Source organism: Lynx canadensis, chromosome A2 (assembly GCF_007474595.2).
Source record: "Lynx canadensis isolate LIC74 chromosome A2, mLynCan4.pri.v2, whole genome shotgun sequence".
NCBI classification, from domain to species: domain Eukaryota; kingdom Metazoa; phylum Chordata; class Mammalia; order Carnivora; family Felidae; genus Lynx; species Lynx canadensis.
Window position 1 is genome coordinate 19,222,944 of NC_044304.2, and position 18,830 is coordinate 19,241,773.

An 18,830-nucleotide genomic window follows, 5' to 3' on the forward strand; every position below is an offset into this window, starting at 1 on the left:
CCATGCCCAATATGGGGCTTGAACTCATGACCCTGAGATCAAGCGTTGCATAGTTTACCAACTAAGCCAGCCAGGGTCCCCAAAGGAGTTTTTTGTTTGTTTGTTTGTTTGGTTTTGTTTTTTAAGCTATAATACTATCATCCTCAGAGAGCAAACAGGCATTGTCGCAACAATGAAACAAGAGATATATGTTATTTTTTCAAAGGATCAAATAGAGATCCTGGAAATTAAAAACAGGGTAACAAAATGTAAAACTTGATAGAAAGGATGGAAGATAAAATTAAGAACCTCCTGATAAAAAAAAAAATACAATGGAAAATTGGAGAGAAGAGAGAAAAAAAAAGAAAAAGTCTGAGTTAAAGGTTCTAGAAAGAGAACAGAAAATATTAGGCAAAGAAATCATTCAAGAAAACTTCCCAGAACTTGAGTGTCCAGCTTGAAGTGTTCACTGAATGGCAAAGAGTGAAAATAAACCCCACTAAGGTGTATCAGTGTGGAATTTCTGAACGCTGGCACAGGGGAGAAAGTTTCTAGAGATAAAGATCAGCCCATGTACAAAGGACCAGGAATGTGAATGAACTTTGGACCTCTCCAGAGCAACTCAAAAAGCTGGAAGGAATGGAGCACTGCCTTAGGAATTCTGAGGCAAATAGTTTCCACACTGGACTTACACACCCAACTAAAATGTCTGCCAAGTGTGGGGGAGAGGGCAGGCTTTCTGAGACATGGAAGTCTCAAAAGTCTAGCTCCCGCGTACCTTCCCTCAAGAAGTCAACTGAAAATGTCCTCTACCCAAACAAGGGAGAAAATCAGAAACCAAGGAAGTGGAGCCCATGGTATCCAGGAAACAGGGATTCCAACCCAGATGAGAGGGGAGGGAGATCCCAGGCACAGTCTGAGCCACAGGCTGTGTTCGCGGGAGCAAGTAGGGGGCTCCAGGTAAGACTTCCTGGGGGCAGTTTACTGGACAGAATCCCAGGTGGATCTGCATGTATGACAGGAGGTCAGAGAGAAGAGCAGGGGGGTTGGGGCAGCATGAGCAAAGGTTCACAGAAAACTAAGCAGACACCAGACAGTTGTTATCTGCAGGAAAAAAATGTAAAAATTGTACCCAAAAGTGTGTACTATGAGTTACAGTTCTGAATAGCATCTGCCCAAGTCAGGACAATGTCAACACTGAGTCCAACCCCACCCACATCACGGTGTGATGGTGTTGGGAGGGTGAAGGATAGGACTGTGCGTGGGGAAGAGGGGAAGAAAGGGAGAGGAGGACGTAGCTCGGAGAGCTACGTCCTCCTCTTCCCTAGTGCGTGTCCGTGGATAATGCCTAAAACTGAGCAATCGTGAAGTAGTGACATAAGTATGTCATTTAGAGATACGGAGTTCTGAGATTAGAAAGTGACAGCCTCTGGGGAGTTGGAAATGGAGAGGAGGGGGCTGCTGTGCTCCTAACACAACATGCCTGTTAAAACCATGGCTTTATACTATGTGCGTATATGACACTGATTTTAAAACCCTGACTTTAAAAATCCATATAGAAATGTAAGAATAAGAAAAAAAAATATTAATAAAGGGAGAAAGGAGGGGGATGTGGGAGAAGGAAGAAAGGAAAAAGAATAATGTAGGCAGAGGAGTCAGAGGCAGGAGATGGACTGCTTTGACTCCCACCTCTGGCCCGCAGCCAGGAGCCCCCAAAGGGCAGAGCTGATGTTGTGCTCTGTTGACATCACCACCACTTCTGTTTACTCTCACTGCAAATGAAGGGGGTTCGAGGTTTCAGTTCCCTGACCAGCTGAGTACACAGACCTGGCTCCTTAGGCCAAAACATCAACTCAGTAGTAGTGACCCTGGTCTGGGTGACCCCTCATCCCCACTTCTACCTTTCCCCAAAGTTGGGGGTAATCAGAAAGCAAGCTGAGGGACAGGAGCCCACAGTGGGGGATGGTACCAGGTGGGGAGAGGAAGCTCCACATCTTCCACAAGGTGCAGCCATGGGTGTACTCATTACCTCTGCACCGACCTCTACTTAAACCTGTGCCAGACTCACAGGCAGCCATGCTTGGGGAGGGCTGAGGAGGGAAGGGACTGCCTGAAAAGTGGGGCTGGGTAAGCCACAAATGTCTGTGCAAACTCTCACCCACTCCCCGGGATCCCAACTCCTCATGTAATTTCCTGGAAAATGCAAAAACCTGCAGCCCTTCAACCCAGCGGCCTCCTTGCACTAGACGAATGTCCACCCCAGGGGCCCCTCGGTCCCAGGGAGGGAGGGGGGACGAGTGTGAGACCTGCAAAGAGGAGCTTCACATAAAGCATAAGCTCAGATGAGAGTTGGGCTCAGCTGGAGGAAATCCGGAGCCCTCAGGGAACAGAGAACCAGACATTGGACCCAGACCCCTGGTCTGGGTCTCAAAAAGGAAGATTGCAAGCCAGGTAAGCACCATGGGAGAGCCCCTTTGTCACTCAGGCCTTGTCCTTCCCAGGAGCCTTCAAGACCCTTATGTGCCTCATTGTGCGTCACTGCATGGAAAAGGAGCTCCAGGGTCCCCAGGGGACAGGTGGTGGCTCTCCCAGCCCCATGGATAGACAACACCTTTCCCAGCTCTGCCAAAGGTTGGTTCCTTCCTTCCTTCCTTCCTTCCTTCCTTCCTTCCTTCCTTCCTTCCTTCCTTCCTTTTAAGTTTATTTATTTATTTTGAGAGAGAGAGAGAGAGAGAGAGAGAGAACAAGCAGGGGAGGAGCAGAGAGAGAGGGAGAGAGACAGAATCCCTGCACTGTCAGCGTAGAACCCAATGTAGGGCTTGAACTCATGAATCCATGAGATCATGACCTGAGCCAAAACCAAGAGTCGGATGTTTAACTGACTGAAACACCCAGGTGCCCCATCTTTTTTTTTTTTTTAAGTTTATTTATTTATTTTGAGAGCGGGGAGCGGCAGAAAGAGAAGGAGAGATAATTCCAAGCAGGTTCTGCACTGTCAACATGAAGCCCAATGTAGGGCTGGAACTCATGAACCATGAGACCATGTCCTGAGCCAAAGTTGGACGCTTAACTGACAGACCCACCCAGGCGTCCCTCTGCCCAGGGTTTCTAAGGAGGTTCTATGGGTATATATGCTGTTGGTGAGACTCGTGCAGGTGGCAGAAGTACCTACTCTGGGAGACAGTTTGAGGTGAGAGGCAAAGATCCAGTCTGACGGTCCTGTCCAATGAGAGAGCCCCCTGGCCTCCTGGAAGCTCCAATCTGCTATGGGTACAGCCACAGCCCTCAAAAAGCTGTATCTGAGGGGGTGACAGTGTGCAAGCCCTGGGGGTCCTAGTCTGAGCTGGGAGGCTACCAGACCCCCGTTGATGTGGAGCAGTGAGTTCTCAGGGCCAGTCTCCTGCCTTCCCCCCCCCCCCAGAAGGCTCCAGACCTCCATTCCCCCTGAGTAGTTCCTCCACCACTTAGCAACGGAGACAATTTACATAATGCATCGAGTGTGAGAGCAATAATGGCTGGGGAAGCAGGGTGCCCGTTAGTGGCTCCTCGGGAGGGAAAATACCTGTTCCCACACCACCACCTCCCCCATCACGGACTGGCCGTGAGGCTGCTGGGAAGCAGGTACCTTTAAGTGCTCAGTGCCACCAAGAGGACAGGGCCTCCCCAGCCCTGGACATATAGCAACCTTGGGACACAGATGCATGCAAGAGGAAATTTCCAAAGCACCCGAGTTTTGAACATAAATCCACCCAGCCGTACTCTGGAGTCTGCACTCCTGCTGGGCCTGGGCCCTGCATCCGGAGCCTTCCCGGAGGAGGAGGTACTCCAGCAGGCGGGAAGCTGTAGCCGGAGGCCAGGGAGCTAGGCTGCAGCTGCCCAGGAGGCGGTCACATTCAAACACAAAGGCAGAGATGGAAGGGGGAGAATACATAAAAATTACTGGCATGGTAATTGCTTTTTATATAAATGTTCTTTTAAAAAGTTTTCCCCAGTGTGAAAGTCCCTCTTTAAAAAGAATAAATTCACTGCACACCAATTTATTCTGTGCCTGTAGATGGAGCATAATGAAGGCTCCTCCGTCAACACCTGATCAAGAGGCAAGTGGCTGCCACTTGACCCAGCTTCCGGGTCTTCCTGCACGAAGATGAGGCAGGCAGCAGCGGAGCCTGGGAGTCTGGGGGCAGCAGGAAAGTGGGGAATTGCCATCCAGGAAACTCTGGGCCTTAAGGCCAAGCCCAACAAACGGCATTAGTGCCTCAGGAGATGCACTTGAGTGGAGCATTCAGAACAGGGGCAGCCACCGTCATGCACAAGGGGAGATACATGGGGCTGTAGGAGCTGGGATGCATGGGGGGGGGGGACAGGAGAGGGGAGGTGTTCAGCAGGCTTCTGGGGGGTGGGGATCAGGCCCAGGGTCTGCCTACAGGGCATATGCAGGAAGCTGGCTGGTGACAAGGTACCTGGTGGGTGTAAGTGGGAGAGGTCTGTCCTGGGCTTCCTGTCCAGGAAGCTCAAGCTCTGCTCGAAGCCCGTAGACACCCAAACTGTTTGGCCATCTCCAGAAAGTAACGCTTCCGTCCAGGGAAGGAAGGGCTACTCTCCCTCACCAGGATGCCCAAGACCTAGGAAGGAGGCTCCTGCACATGGCCACAGCTCTGTCATCTGTGAAATGGGAACAATGTACTGATGGCCTCACCACCCAGCCTCTCTGAGCAGTGGACTGGGGACGATGAGGACTGCCTGCACAGGCCTGTGCTCTCCAAAGTGGGACCACTTGATTCAACACCCATCCCAGGATGCAGACACACATGGGTGTGAGGACACAGATCCATAGCCGACCAGCACCTTGTCCCCCCTGTAGGGCTGCTGAGCACAGCGGCAGGCAGAGTAACTTGGGGGGATGTGTCCCATACATGGGAACATGGTGTGTGCGTGAATGTGAGCTCCTCACCCACAGATGAGATTTCTCAGCTTCACTAATTAACCAGTTAAGTAGTTCTCGCCTGCTCGGGTGACACAGAGCTCCTGGCACCTGCCTCCTCGCAGGCCCACACTGCTCTGTAAGCATGCCTGCTCCCACCTCCATACAGAGCTCAGCCACATACACATGCGTGCATATGCACACTTGCCTGGTCACACCCCCCATGAAGCACACATGCTTTCCTGAGCACATGCACGTGCATACCTGCTCACGCCCCCAGACACAGCACACATGCAGGTTTGTGGGTTCTCTTCTGTGCGTGCACATACTCACATCCCACATGCAGCATCACGCTCCTGTCCTCTCCCCCACGTGGTCAGTCACACTCCACCTTACACAAACCTCTATAGGTCAGAGAGGTGTCTCCCAGTGAGTCAAGGGACCAAGAATCAATCACAGGGGGCTGCCTGCCTTCTAGGTCTGACTGTCCTGTGCAGATGGACTCTGGGGAGGCCTGGGCATGACCCTGCTTTCTGGTCATGATCTCCCTACCCCATATAATGCCCATCAGAGGCTCCTGGCAGCTCCTGTCTTCTCTGTGTACCCAAAGGATGCAAAAGCAGAAGGGAGTGGGGATACCAGACATCACTGGCCTCAGCCCCAACCTGGAGGGCTTCCTGAGGGAGGGAGCTGTGGGTTGGGTTTAAAACTGGGGTCAGACCCAGAGGGGATGGGGGTAAGTGAGGAGAGTGGCAAGTGGACTAGAGAGAGAAGCTAGGATGTCTAGTGGGAACAGGACAGGCACAGCAATGGCTGGGTGGCCCAAAGGCTCACTGCTCCCCCTGCCCAGGCCACACACCTTGGCCAGGCCTTTAAGTCACTCTGGGAACAGCCCATCATCTCCCACCCCAGCCTGATATCTGGGTGCCAACACATCTTGCAGCTGGCTCTTCTCTTGAGCCCTTTTTCACGGCCCCCACACCCTCCATTCCCTCACATAGGGGGACCAAGCCTGGCAGACCCCATGTCAGCCTACCTGTCTGGGGGCATCTGGCACTGAAGGTCTATCTTGATGCAGGGTCTGTTTCCCCATGTGGGGCTGAATGGTTCCCATGGTCCTGTGGGACAGTCAGAGCCCTGGACTTCCCCCTCTCAGTCCTCAGATGCCTGCCACTTTGTTTATCCATCGAGCAGTTACTAGCTAACACCTACTCCATGCCAGCCTGTGGGCACACAGATGCATATCTGTACACTGCAGGGATGTGTGTATATGTGCATCCCATGCATGTGCAGCCTGCTTCTCCACCCAGACTGTACATCCTCTTAGGTGGGGCCCAGCCCCCGATCCCACGCTCTGACCCCAGGATGCTCGAGCCTTAGGGTTCCCTGATTCATAAGAACCCAAGGATGGACAAGGAGGGGTCTGAGGAGTCTGTCCAGGATCTACCCCCTGCCTCCACCCACACATACAAGTAGCCAGCTAGCTGCCCTGCAGAGCCCGGAGAGAGGTATGTGAACCAGGTCCCAGAGCCAGGAGAGAGGTATGTGAAAGACAGGAGGTTTAAGGCTCTATAACCCTCTCCAAACTCTAGATCTTTGCTCCCAAGGACTGGAGAGCCATGCTCAGAGAAGGTGGAGGGAGGCCAGGCTGAGCCTGCGTCTCCTGCCTGGTCATGGTAAATGCTGCTCATGCTGCCCCTGGGGCCGGCTGTGGTTTGTCAGAACCAATTACTTCTCTGCCTCTGCCAAATGCTCGGGGCTCCACAAATCTCAGGCAAGTGTCCCCGTGGCTGCCACCGATCCAGCAATGCATGGGCGTAGAGGAGCAGGGAGGAATGCAGATCGGGTCAGCCATCCCCAGGGGCCCAGCATGGAAACCCATTCGGTTCTCTACCCCCATCCCCCATCTCCCACCCCTGATCATCCACACCAGCTCCTGGCTCTGGACATGCAGCCCCATTGCTCTCCCGAGGTGACTGCAGAGGCCAGCGGGGAGGGAAGCAGATCCTGGCCTCTTCTCAACAATCTGCAAATATGAGCCCCCATCGGAGCTGACCCCCAGCTGTCCTGGCTACAAGGCCAGCATGTCTGGGGACCCCAGGAGAGAGCTAGGGTATTCACCAGAACAGTCTTACTGTGTGTGTGGGACGGGGAGTGAGGGTGTCTTGCATTAGGAAAGTCTAGCAGACAAACATCTTAGACTCCCAAGATGGAAGGATTGTGGGGCATCCACTTCAGGAAAGGAGTATTGTGTAAAGCCATAGGTTCTCAACCAAAACTTCCAGACAGAGGCACTCTGTCTGCCTGGTGAGGTTCTGACCATGCCTCTGAGACCGTCTCTTCTTTAAGCTGAGGGACCTCATGCCTGGCTGGCTCAGCTGGAGGAGCATGCAACTGGAGTTGTGGGTTTGAGCCCCATGCTGGCTGTAGAGATGACTTAATTAAGTTTAAAAAATAAAAATAAAAAAATAAACTGAGGGGCCCTGATCAGAGAATCTTCCACACATCCCTGGAGCTGAGGATCAAGAACCCATGATCCTCAGCCCTGGCCTTGGCCACACCATTTCCTGACCCACCACCCTATCCCCAGTGCCAGTACCTGGGGCTGGCCCAGAGATCAGTGGTTTCCTACCACCTCTACTCTACTGCCAGCCAAGCCCCATGCCCAATCCACCAGGCCTGGAGACAAGCTGCCAACTGGCTGACTGATTTGAGAAACCGACACACAGGCCTCTTCTGGGGTATAGGGGACCTTCCCTTCACTTCTGCCGGCCTCCTCCCTAGGGATGCCTCTGCAGCTGCCTCCCTAGGTTCCTGGCCCAAGAAACCATTCACCCTTCCCTGGCCCATAGGCCCTGTTTCTTCAAGTCCTGGTGGCTTTTGTGCCTCTCCCTGTAAGGTTCCCAAAAGATGTCATGGTCAGCCAGTGCTAAAGACTGAATATTTGTGTTGCCCCCAAATCCATATGTTGCAACCTAATCCCAACATGATGGTATCCGGAGGTGGGCTCTATGGGAAGTGATTAGGTCATAAGGGCAGAGCCCTTGCAAATGGGATTAGTGTCCTTATTACAGACCCCAGAAAGATCCTTCACCCTTCCACCATGTGAGGACATGGCAAGAAGAGAGCCGTCTACGAACCATGAAGTCTACGAACCATCAAGTGGGCCTTCACCAGACACCAAATCTGTTGACACCTTGATATTGGAATTTCAGCCTCCAGAACCATTAAAAATACATTCTGTTGTTTATAAGCCACCCGTCTATGGTATTCTGCTATAGCAGCTAAAACAGACTCGCAGCAGGGAGGAGAAAACAGATTTCCAAATTCCTGGGCTGAGACAAGCAAAGGGGACACCTTGGGCATCTGAACTTCCCCAAACTGTGACCAATTCCTAGAAGGGGAAGCATCTGATAGATGGGGGGGGGGGGCGCATAAAGGTACCCCCACATTTGCAGGACTCTGTTTGCAGCCTTTCCTTGTCCCTGGTCCCTTAAGATCCTCTCATCTCCCATGAGAATAGAGGCACTCAGGTTCCTATTTCACGAATGGGGGAAGCAAGATTTAGAGGGGCAGGACAACAGGCCCCGGGTCCCTCAGTGTGGGAAGACCCAGCCCCGCCATTCCTGCCCTCTCCAGTCTTTCCACCACCACCCACCACGGGGTTGCTGCCCATGGCACAGGTTCCATGTTCAAGCTCCAGTTCTGCCACTTACCAGCTGCAGGACCTCAGGCAGGTCTCACCTTAGGAATGCACAACTCTCTTCTCCAGATCTGAGCTGGTCCCTATCCTCTGGAACTGACCTTGGATGTGGCCCCACAGTGACCTCTTGACACAAGCTGGAAGCTGATGGTCACTCTCCCATGCCTGTACCACCAGCCATGGGTCTGCTGATCCCACCCAGAGAGGCCTCTCCCATAGACCTGTCCCCACCACACCCACGACCTCCACAGGCACCTGGGCAGCAGCTCCTCACTAAGACTGTGCCAGAACTCCAGAAGCCTCCTAGTAGGGCTCCCTGCTCCAGCCTCCCCCTCTAAGACTCCAGGAGCAAGAGGCTCTGAATTGGCCACGGAGGCAACCACCGACTAAGGCCCTTCTGGGGGCCTGTCACGGCATCCTCCACCTGCTGTGAGGTCTTTCTGACCTAACATCCTCACACTCTGTGGGGAGTAGGAAGAGGAGAGGCCTGGGAGAAGACAGGGGCTGAGAAGGGTACTGGCCGAGCCTTAGCAGTCCTGGAGGAGCCCTTGGGGTCGGGGAGGCTCTAGCAGCTGGTCCCCATGGAAGGGATGGCCAACTATAAGCCAGGGCCCCTGGGCAAAGTGTCTCAGGGCAACCCTTCCCCCACACTGACCTCCCTGCACCCCTTCTCTGATGGGAGGGTGTGTGGAAGGGGTGCCAGAGACCCAAGCCAGTCAGCTGGCCCTCAGGCAGGAGTTCCTGCCACAGATTAAACGGCTTTTGAAAAGCTTCAAAAATGGAATTTTCTCCTGTAGGCGACAAAGGAGTGTGTGGGGGGAGGGGGCAGGCAGGAGGATACACAGGCTCCCTCTCTCACCACACAGTACTCAGAAGAGAGCATCCCAGACCTTAAGTGGGGGGACGGGCAGAAGAGGCACCACCCCCCCAGGACAGGCCTGGAAGGAAAAGAGGTGGGGAGCCTGCGCTGGGGAGACAGAGAGGGGGTCCAAGCAGGCTTCGGCCAGGCTTCCACGCATCTGCCTCTGTGTATCCAATTATGCTCAAGTGGCAGCCTCACCATGTTTCAGACGCCCTCCCAGGAGCCCCTCCTCAGCCCCATGCATCCCCGCTGGGTGCCGAGCAAGAGGACCATATGGAGGGAATAATAAGACAATTAACTTTCCATTAAAGAATAATATATGTGGGTTTTTAGGGAGGCGAGCGGCAGCAATCCCTACCCAGCGGCATATTTCACACTCGCGCCCCCCCCCACCTCCACCCGGACGCACCCCACATCCTGATCATCTTCACCAGGAGAGAGGAGGGCTCCATTGGGACTCACTAGGAGGTGGCTGGAGGACGGGTGTTGGCTTTGTGAGGAGCAAGAGCAGAGCCCCTAGGACTGAGGCTTCTGGAAGCCTTGAGGAGAGGTTATGATGAGCCCGGGTGGGGCTCCCTCACCACCCCTCACTTGACTCTGACCTGTGCTGGTCCCCAAGATGAGGGAAGGGGTTGGGGGTAGGGGTCCACCTGGCCAAGGAGCTGCAGGCCTGACTCTCGGGGCACATGTGAACCACGGTGCTCTGACAGAAAGACCAACTACGGGGTCTGGGGGGGTCACAATCACTTGAGTTCCCCTTTCCTGACCCTCCAGGGGCTGTTCTGTTCCCTGGCACCTCCCTCTACCCCAGCTTCCTTCTTTCTCTTCTGCCTCAGCTCCCTCTGGGGCTCTGAGCTTCCCTGGCACTTTTGGACAGTGCTAACCCCACCTGAATGCCCAGAAGCCCAGAGAGGACCCTCCCCAGTGGAGGCCAACAACAGCCTTGGCCAGTGCCCCCAAACCAGTATGTGAGTATGCATGAGGTTCAGGAATTGGTGGTACCAGTCAGTGGGGAGAGTTGGAGAAACAGCAGGAGGCGTGTCTCAAAGGCACCTAAGAAGGGGCCCTGTTTCCACTTTGCTGAGCCCCTCAGGAAAGGCACTCTTGATGTGGCCAGACTTTGGTCCTTGCCAGGAGCCAGCTCCAGATGTGGCACTCCGCAAATATTAATTACACATTCCCAGGGAGCAGTGAGCAGACGGGGTACAGGGATGGCCAGGGGCAGACAAGATGGGCTGGGACTGTGGCACCGTCACTGGTTCAAAAATGCCATTCCTGGCTACCCAGAGAAGTGAGGACACATGGATGCCATTGGTCTGAATCACCATGACAGTCCAGAGAAGCACAGCAGTGGGGAGGGGAGCAGGAGATTTGGTTAGGGATCTGAGTCCCAGGGTCCTATTTTCTGTGGATGTAGCTCCATGGCTTAGGGGAGGGGCTGCCTCAGGGTAGCTCCTCCAGGCAGGCCCCAGGCCTGCACTTCTAGCTTGGTGCTTCTCCCCATCCCCACTACTACTTAAGATTGGCCTGTCAGGGCTCCAGAATGGGACTGGCTAGAGAAGACTGTCACTCAGGACCTTGATTTCCCCATTTATATGAAAGGACTACGGGAGTAATCAGCAGCATGCAGCTAGGCTGAGGCCATCATGGAACTGCAGCAGCCAGGGATGTTGACAGGGCTCTAAGCCATTTCTGTCCCAATCAGGAGGCGAGGCAGGAGGGGTTGATGTGGAACGAGAAAGGCCCCGATGGGTCTAGACTTGACTTGACACTTCTCAGAGGATGGCCTGTGGACCCCAGGCATGATCATCCCAGGTCTCAGTTCCCAGCCCAGCTCTGGTCAGGAAGCCCTCCCTCACCCCAGAGAGAGGATCTTCTTACTTCCTTCTTTAGAAACTCTGCAAAGAAGGTGTCTCACCCAGGTCAGAAACCCATCTCAGGATGACACACACCTGATGAGCCACTGATGCTTCCTCATGTCTGACTACAATCTCTCCAGCTTTGCTTTCCCACAAGGTCCCCAGAGTTGTTCCCCTTCTACCTGGACACCCAGTCAAAAGTCAGTAGGTCCCTGGCTATACCCGTCAGAGTGACCTGGTCTTCAAAGTGGGGAGACCAGCCATCTCCACATCCTCCCCCATGCACCCCAGGCACCTGATGAATTATTCATCCTGATCAGCCTCATTATGTAAATGAGTTCAGAGCCCAAGCATATGCTCTCTGCTCTTCCCTGCACCCCCCCCCCCACCTAGCCCCAGAGGATGGGGACAATATGGTGGTGATGGGGGAGGGCAGAGTAGGAGCTTGGGAGACCATCATCAGCCTCCAGGGGTTCTGGAGGGGGCAGAGTATACAGTCCACACTTTCGTGGCCTGTTCACATCAGGAGTAGGCCAGGGCTTGGGGGGAGGTGGGGCTGGGGTACCCAGGGCGGGCATGGCTTAGGAGTGTCTGGCTAAGCATGGGGGTGGGAATGACATGTGAGAACCAGGCCACAGCAGGAGCTCCCACTGTGTGCTGGACCTGGGCTTAGATGAGGAAACATGATGCGGTCTTCACAGAGCCCCCACATCCCACCTAGGTGTGCCATGGCTTCTAACCTGTAAGTGGGCCCCAGTCTGCACCTAGCCATGCCCCAACGATGTTGTGATGAGGTCAGGAGGAAGAAAGTGCCAAGTCAAGGAAAATGCTCCCAAATGCCACTGTCTGCAGTTTCTGGACTCTTGCAGCTGCCAGCTCTTGCAGCGCCCAGCTTCTGGGAGTGGGGCAGCCTCTAGGACTAGGGTATGGGGAGAGGGCAGCCATGCAGCAGAAGAAGGCCAAGGGGGCCCAGATGCCAGGACACCCTGGCTGTAGGGTGTTTGGGGGTAGCACGGAATCAGCTCAGGGAGACCTGGGGAGGCCACTGGGGAATGAGGCTGTCAGCTTGGCAGAGCTGGTGCCAGGATCCCCGGGAGTGTCTGCAGTTGGGTCAGGGCTCTGCTGCAAGCATCCTCCTGACCCATCGGAGCTGGGCATAGGCTGGGTACACGGGCCCTCTCACGTGCATTTGAAGGAGAGCCATGGTGACTCAGTCAGATTTGGGATGGGCTGTAGGGGGTGGGGAGGCTGGCTGCCTCCCGCTCCCGTGGGATTGTCCTTTTCCTCTAGAATTCTTCACCTGCTTCCCTGCCGCCCACCTCGCCAGAGTGTCCAGTGCCAAGAAGCAGGCCCAGAGCTGTCAGCGGGAAGTAAGAGGCTGAGGTAGCGGTGAGAAAAAACTGGAGCAGGACAGAGAGCCGCTGGAGAGCTGGCACCCATCGGTAGGGAGAGGGATGCCAGGAGGAGCCAGCCAGGAATACCAGGTCAGCACTCCTCTGCCTGCGGCCAGGCTGGCCACAGCTACACCAAGCATGGCCCCTGCTCTAGCCCAGCTCCTCACTTCCCCAGGTTCATCCTGCCCACCCTTCCAAGAGGTACAACCAGAGGGGGAGCAGCACCCTGGAACAGGAGTCAGGAGTCCCATCCCAAGTCTCAGGTCTGCCACAGCTGGCTGCCTGACTTTGATTATGGCTGGCCAGGTGGGGGTGGGGCAAGATGTGCTCGTTGACAAAAGTGTCTGGAATCACTCAATTCCCATCAGAAAGGAAATGATCAACACATCCTAGGAATGAAAATGATCAGTAAGGGGAATTCATATTTCTAGAAAAGGGGGTGTATCTGTGTCAACCTATCCACTGCTATTCTCACCACCTTGTCCTCTAGCCAGACTTCCCAGCTATGCCATGGACCAAGAATGAGAATCAGAGAGGGTCCAGGACTTTCCCAGGAGCACACAGTAGGGGTGCTGAGCTAGGCTTCTATCTCTGGTTCTCACCAGCCAGGGAGCTCAATGGTTTAGACAGAACCAAATCGCATGCATGAAACGTGTGCATTATTTTCTCGCTGGCAAACTATCAGGGTCTGAGTTGTCCATGACTATAAAATAAATAATGTCCTCACACTGAGAATTCGAAGCGTGGAAGGTTCTTGACCGGAGGTGCATAGTTAACTCCTTATGTGGGGTACATCTTATGTTACAATACAAAACTTGGAAAGGCACTTTGCACACATTCTAGGGAACTATCATTTCTTCATTAACCTACAAGGCTACACTTGGCAGTGCCCACTTAGAACCTAGTTAGTGCCGGGTGCTATGCCTGAGCATAAATTCACTTCTGTTCTGGAACAGCTTTTCCTACAGTGCCTTCTCTGGAAAGCTCTGCTGGCCTCCAAGTACGGCTGAGTCACTGAGAGTTCACAGGAAGAGTGGGATGGGGGTTACTGCAATTCAAGCCCAGCAATCAGGGCTGGGAGGTTCAGAGAGGTTGGGCCACTACGGGGAGGACACCCAGCAAATTGGGGGCTGAGATCTTCAGACCTGGACTCTCTCTCCTTGTCATGCTACCACCTTGTTAGCCACCCCTGATCGGCCCATTTGTGCCAGAGGTCCTACATCCACAGCCAGTGTCAACATACTCACTGCCACCCCTATTTCCTGAGTGCCTGCTATAAGCCAAGCAGGGGGAAAGGACCAAGGACAAAACCCCATGGTAGCTTCCCCATAGAGGTGACACCTGCTGATCCCAGTCCTGACCAAGAGGGATGACACAAACAGAGGCATATCTAATCACTGGGTCAAGACCTGGACTCTTGGCTAAACCACCTACAGTAACTCTGTTTACTCTGCTGTTCCCAGGACAACCATCGGCAGAAGAACCCTGTTAATCCCCTGCTCGGTTCCGGTCAGGCGTCCTGGCCCAAGCCTCTAGCAACGAGCTCCCAAAGTCCCACAGGTCCCTGGGAGTCCCCCCAAGCACTCCAAGAGCTCAGCTCTCAGAGCTTCTGCATCTCCACACAAAGAGCGACGGCTCAGGAACCTGACAGCGACACATTTTGCAGCCTTCTGGGGGTGACGGATGGCCTGCTCTTCACATCACTATTTCAAACATTAACATAATCTCCGAGGATGAATGTGGTCGCTGGCGCCTAATCAATCACCCCTCCTGCCCTGATCCCTCAACTTGCCAAGCACAGGCTTTCAACCCATCTCCTGCTACAGCGCCTTGAGCAGCCAGCACTGCTCTCCACTGTTGTTTGGCCTGGCCACCCCACTCATTGCATGGACAGTCCTCAGCCTCCATGCACAACTGCATCCTGAACCCTCCAGGGCCTGCCCTCCTGCCTCAGGCAGTGCCTCAAACACAGACCTCACCCACCTGAAAACCCGAAAGCCCAACACCCCAACATCGGAGCTCACTGGATACTGTTCAGTACTGGGAAGAGCAGGCCAAGACCTGGAGGAGCCACTGATTTTCTAGTTATTTCCCTACCTGCCCCCACGGGCCCAGCAGTGTCCCACCATGCCAAACCTTCCTCACTCCTTATTTCTGAAGTCCTTCTCCCACTCCCACTCAGAAAAGGGTCTCTGAGCAGAAAGCAAAGGGTACCAGGGCTTACCTCACGGAGCTGCTGGACGCCCCCAAAAATCCGCATCACGCCATCGATCTCTTGCTCCAGGCGCCGGGCCCAGTGCTGCATCCTGTGTGCATAGAGGAGAAAGGTGTCAGGAGGGCCCCCCCTCACAGTGCTGGGACAGCCCAGCACCGAGTGACCTGGGGCATGACCAGTAGCAGCCACTCCTTCAGAACTCAATTTTCACTAGAGGAGAAACAAAGGCTAGGAAGCAGAGTGAGCCTATGATTCCTTTTGAAGACTAGACCTGGTGGCCCAGGCTCTCTTCACGTACTGTTGGACAGCCGGGGAGGAGAGCAGATTGTAGTTTAAATGCACTGAGGGAGTCCAGCAGCTCCAAGAAGCCTGCAGGGAGACTATTTTTCACTGTGAAGAGCTAGCCCTTGATGTGGATGCTCTGAACACGGGGACTCTGGACACCAGGGAAGAGGGGGACATGAGTGAGCCACGTGGAGGCTGGGATCTCAGAGTCTCCTGTCCCCAAGGCTGGGTGGGGCCTGAGGAAGGGGAGGGAACAGGAGTCACTGCTGTCACCACCAAGTCATTGTGTAGCTGGGGGCAGATCCCTGCCTGCCCCCCTCCCAGCCCCCTGTAGGCCTCAACTGAGAAGGATATGGAGAACCTGGGGCGGAGACAGCCCTCACCTTTCCAGCACCCGGGGAAACAGATGCTATCTGAAGCTCATACATACACACCCTGCATGAACTGGCCACCCACAGGTCCAGTTCAGACTGTCCCACCCCTTTCTGGAGGCCTGGCACCTCCAGAGTCTTTCACCTAAGCCACCTGCCTGAGCAGGTCTCCTTCACACTGGTGTTACTGTGAACTCATACTACCCCATCCGTGTCTCAGTTTCCTCCTCTAGAAATTGGGAATAATTTAGGGCCACCTCGCAGGGTATGAGAAGGACACGAAAGCAGGTGGTGCAGGGTGTTGCACAGGAATATTTGTGAGTGGACAGGATGGACAGATGGCCACACAGCTCAGTATTCTCAGCCCACATGCATGAACAGGAATGGCATCTGGGGAGAGGCTTGGCCCAGGTTCTAACCTGTGACCCTTCCTTCAGGCAGTACGAGATCAGGTGAGCAAAAGCATAGCGGTCCTTGACAAAAGCCAGCCAGAGAGATGTTCTCCACACTTCCAAAGGTGTTCTCTGCTGTGACACAGGCCTCTGCACCAATGCATCTGAAAAGGCATCTCAACTTCCTCAACCCACCAGATGCAGAACAAGGCCGTTCCAGGGAGGGCTCATAGGAGGGTTACCACAGAGATTTAAATACACCACGGGTTAAGCACAGTCCACAGGGCAAGATACGAGTTGGGTGATACCAGCCCCCCAGGCTCTGGAGGAGGGACCCAGAAGCCATAGGATCCAGGAGGTTGTGTCTGGCCCTGGGCCTGCTACCTCCCTTACACTCCCCCAGTGCCACTCAGGGCCAGGACTCTGCTAGCTTCCTGGGTCAGAAGAGCTTAAGCCGCCACCCCAGCCCCCTGCCCCACATCCATCTTCAGGCCTGTGGCTGGGGGGCTGGGCCTGTGCCATTGTGTGTGCCCGGGTCGGTTGGCATGGGAACTTGGAGCAGGAGGCGGGCGGATCACTAATTGCAATTTGCCAAGCTGAATGTCAGGACCATGATGGAAAAAAAAAAAATCAACATCAAAAGAAACAGGTATTAGCTTCAGCTTGTTGCTGGCTGAGCCACAGCCTGATGCCCACCTCCACTCCCCACCATGGGGAAAAAACTAACCCCACGCCCAGGAGGAGGCCAGGCTGCAGACCAGGCTACAAAGGGCAATCAGGCATCAGCTGCTAGCCAGGAGGAGGGCAAAGCCCAACAGAGAATGGAGAGCTCGCTTGGCCCCTGCGCCTGTGTACCAGGTGCTGATTGCTTGGCCCTGGCTGTGGATGGACAGTGGGGCAGGTGGCTGTTTTGTGCTCCTGAGATGGAGCCCTGGGGGGGCTAATGTTGAGATGGGTTGCTGCACAGTCCTGTGTCCAGCTAGGTACAAAAATGGGTGAGGTCAAGGAGCTGCTCTCCAAAGGGAACCATTAGCTCTGCCCTGGCCCTGACCTCAGCCATTCACTGGTCTAGGGGACGAATGCCAATCATAATCCTTCCTGGGACTAATATGTACAAGGGCACCCATTATGCACATGGAATGGTGCCGGCATGCCACCTGCTCTCTCGCTTCAGTCCTCACAAAGAAGCAAACGTTATCATCCCCAATTTACAGATGAGGAAACTGAGACACAGGAGCTTTTTGTGACTAGCCCAAGATCACCCACCCAAGAAGTGAACACAGAAGTTGATGCACGCATATGCTAGAGTCACCAAGGGCCAAGAGTGTGCACTTCCTCCCAGCTCTGCATTTAGGACTGTCACTTTGAGAACTTGAAATTGGCCATAGTGGGAATATTTATACTGCAGAAATCAGTAAATGCTACAAATCACAGTTTTTCCCCCTGGAAAGTGACTTGTAAACATTTACTAGCACACCACTGATTCGGCCCCAGGCTGTTGACTCTTTCCTACTGTATCTATAGGTCTCTCATTCTAGGATCTCACAGATAAGTAAAAGAAAATTAATTGGAAGAACAGACACGGATGCCAAGTTTTTATTTTGTTCAGACAACACATTATTATTACAATCCCCATCATTTCATCTAAAAAGACTATTTCAACACTAAAAGAATTTAGAAGAGCCAAATCTCAGGATAAAGTCGAATTCCTCCCAAGACACACACACTCTTTTCTTCCCTTCCTCCCTCCCACTCTCTCATTCACACTCATACACGTGCACACACACACACTCATGCTCACAGGCACATACAATCTTCCCATTTCCACTCCCAGACTAAACAGCTCTAGACTCTGCTGTAGGCCACAGGGACTGGTCCACCCATGACACATCAGGACACACACATCCTCCTGGGATCTAGGGGTGGCTCTAGCCCTTGGTCTGGCACCCTGGGCCTGATGGACAGACCCCAGGCCCCAGCTACATAATGCCAGGGAAAATAAGTTACTCTAATTATCCACCTAAACCAAACCCAATTAGGAAGGCAATATGTATGTCTCAGTATTAAAAAGAACATGATAGGGGCACCTGGGTGGCTCAGTCGGTTAAGCGTCTGACTTTGGCTCAGGTCATGATCTCATGGTCCATGAGTTCGAGTCCCACATTGGGCTCTGTGCTGACAGCTCAGAGCCTGGAGCTTGCTTCGGATTCTGTGTATTCCTCTTGCTCTGTTCCTCCCCCACTCACGCTCTGTCTCTCAAAAATAAATAAATGTTAAAAAAAATAAATAAGTGAAATAAAATAAAAAGAACATGATAGATAAATCATTTCACTGTCACAGAGAAGAGATTCTGTGGGTTCCAGGGTTTGGCTAGGGTACCAGTGCTGGCTCCAAAGGGTGACAAAAGGGACTAATGAGGCCAGGAGTCAACTATGCACCTATAGAGTTCCTGTCTGAAGGCTGGAGAAACCACCCACCAAGCCAAGGCTAACCTTAGCCAGATATAGTCATACTTTTTCTAGCAGAATGGCATGGAGGATTTGGAAGTATGGGGGATATATCAGGATCCACGGACCTGCTGGGTCAAAGGCAAGCTGACCAAATCTTGTCTGGGCTCCCTTTAGCCTGGGTCCAGGTGCCTAGCTCTGCAACGCCTCCCTGGTCAGACAGTGTTGCCCGTGGGTCACCCTCCCAACAGGGTAGGCCCACCTGCTGGCTCCCTACATCCCTGTGATTTTCCATGCTCTTCATCGAGATGACACTGCTTATCTCCAAGTGTCTCTAAGTGCCAAATTAGCAAGACAGGGAGGAGAGAGAGTGTCTGGGAGGAGGCACGTGCAGCCAGGGGC

The 18,830-nt window shown here is 53.7% G+C and overlaps 1 protein-coding gene across 5 annotated transcripts in view; it reads right to left on the reverse strand.

The window, feature by feature from the left end:
• Positions 1-15,023, reverse strand: part of CACNA2D2 (calcium voltage-gated channel auxiliary subunit alpha2delta 2) — a 117,176-nt gene extending 102,153 nt beyond the window's left edge. For 3 of the 5 annotated variants that reach the window (XM_032592123.1, XM_032592122.1, XM_032592120.1), the window contains exon 1: positions 14,943-15,023. In XM_032592123.1, coding sequence (XP_032448014.1) covers positions 14,943-15,023 — 81 coding nt within the window. The remainder of the gene's footprint in view (positions 1-14,942) is intronic. The other 2 variants (XM_032592118.1, XM_032592117.1) reach the window with 1 other exon arrangement.
• Positions 15,024-18,830: the final 3,807 nt, after the last annotated feature.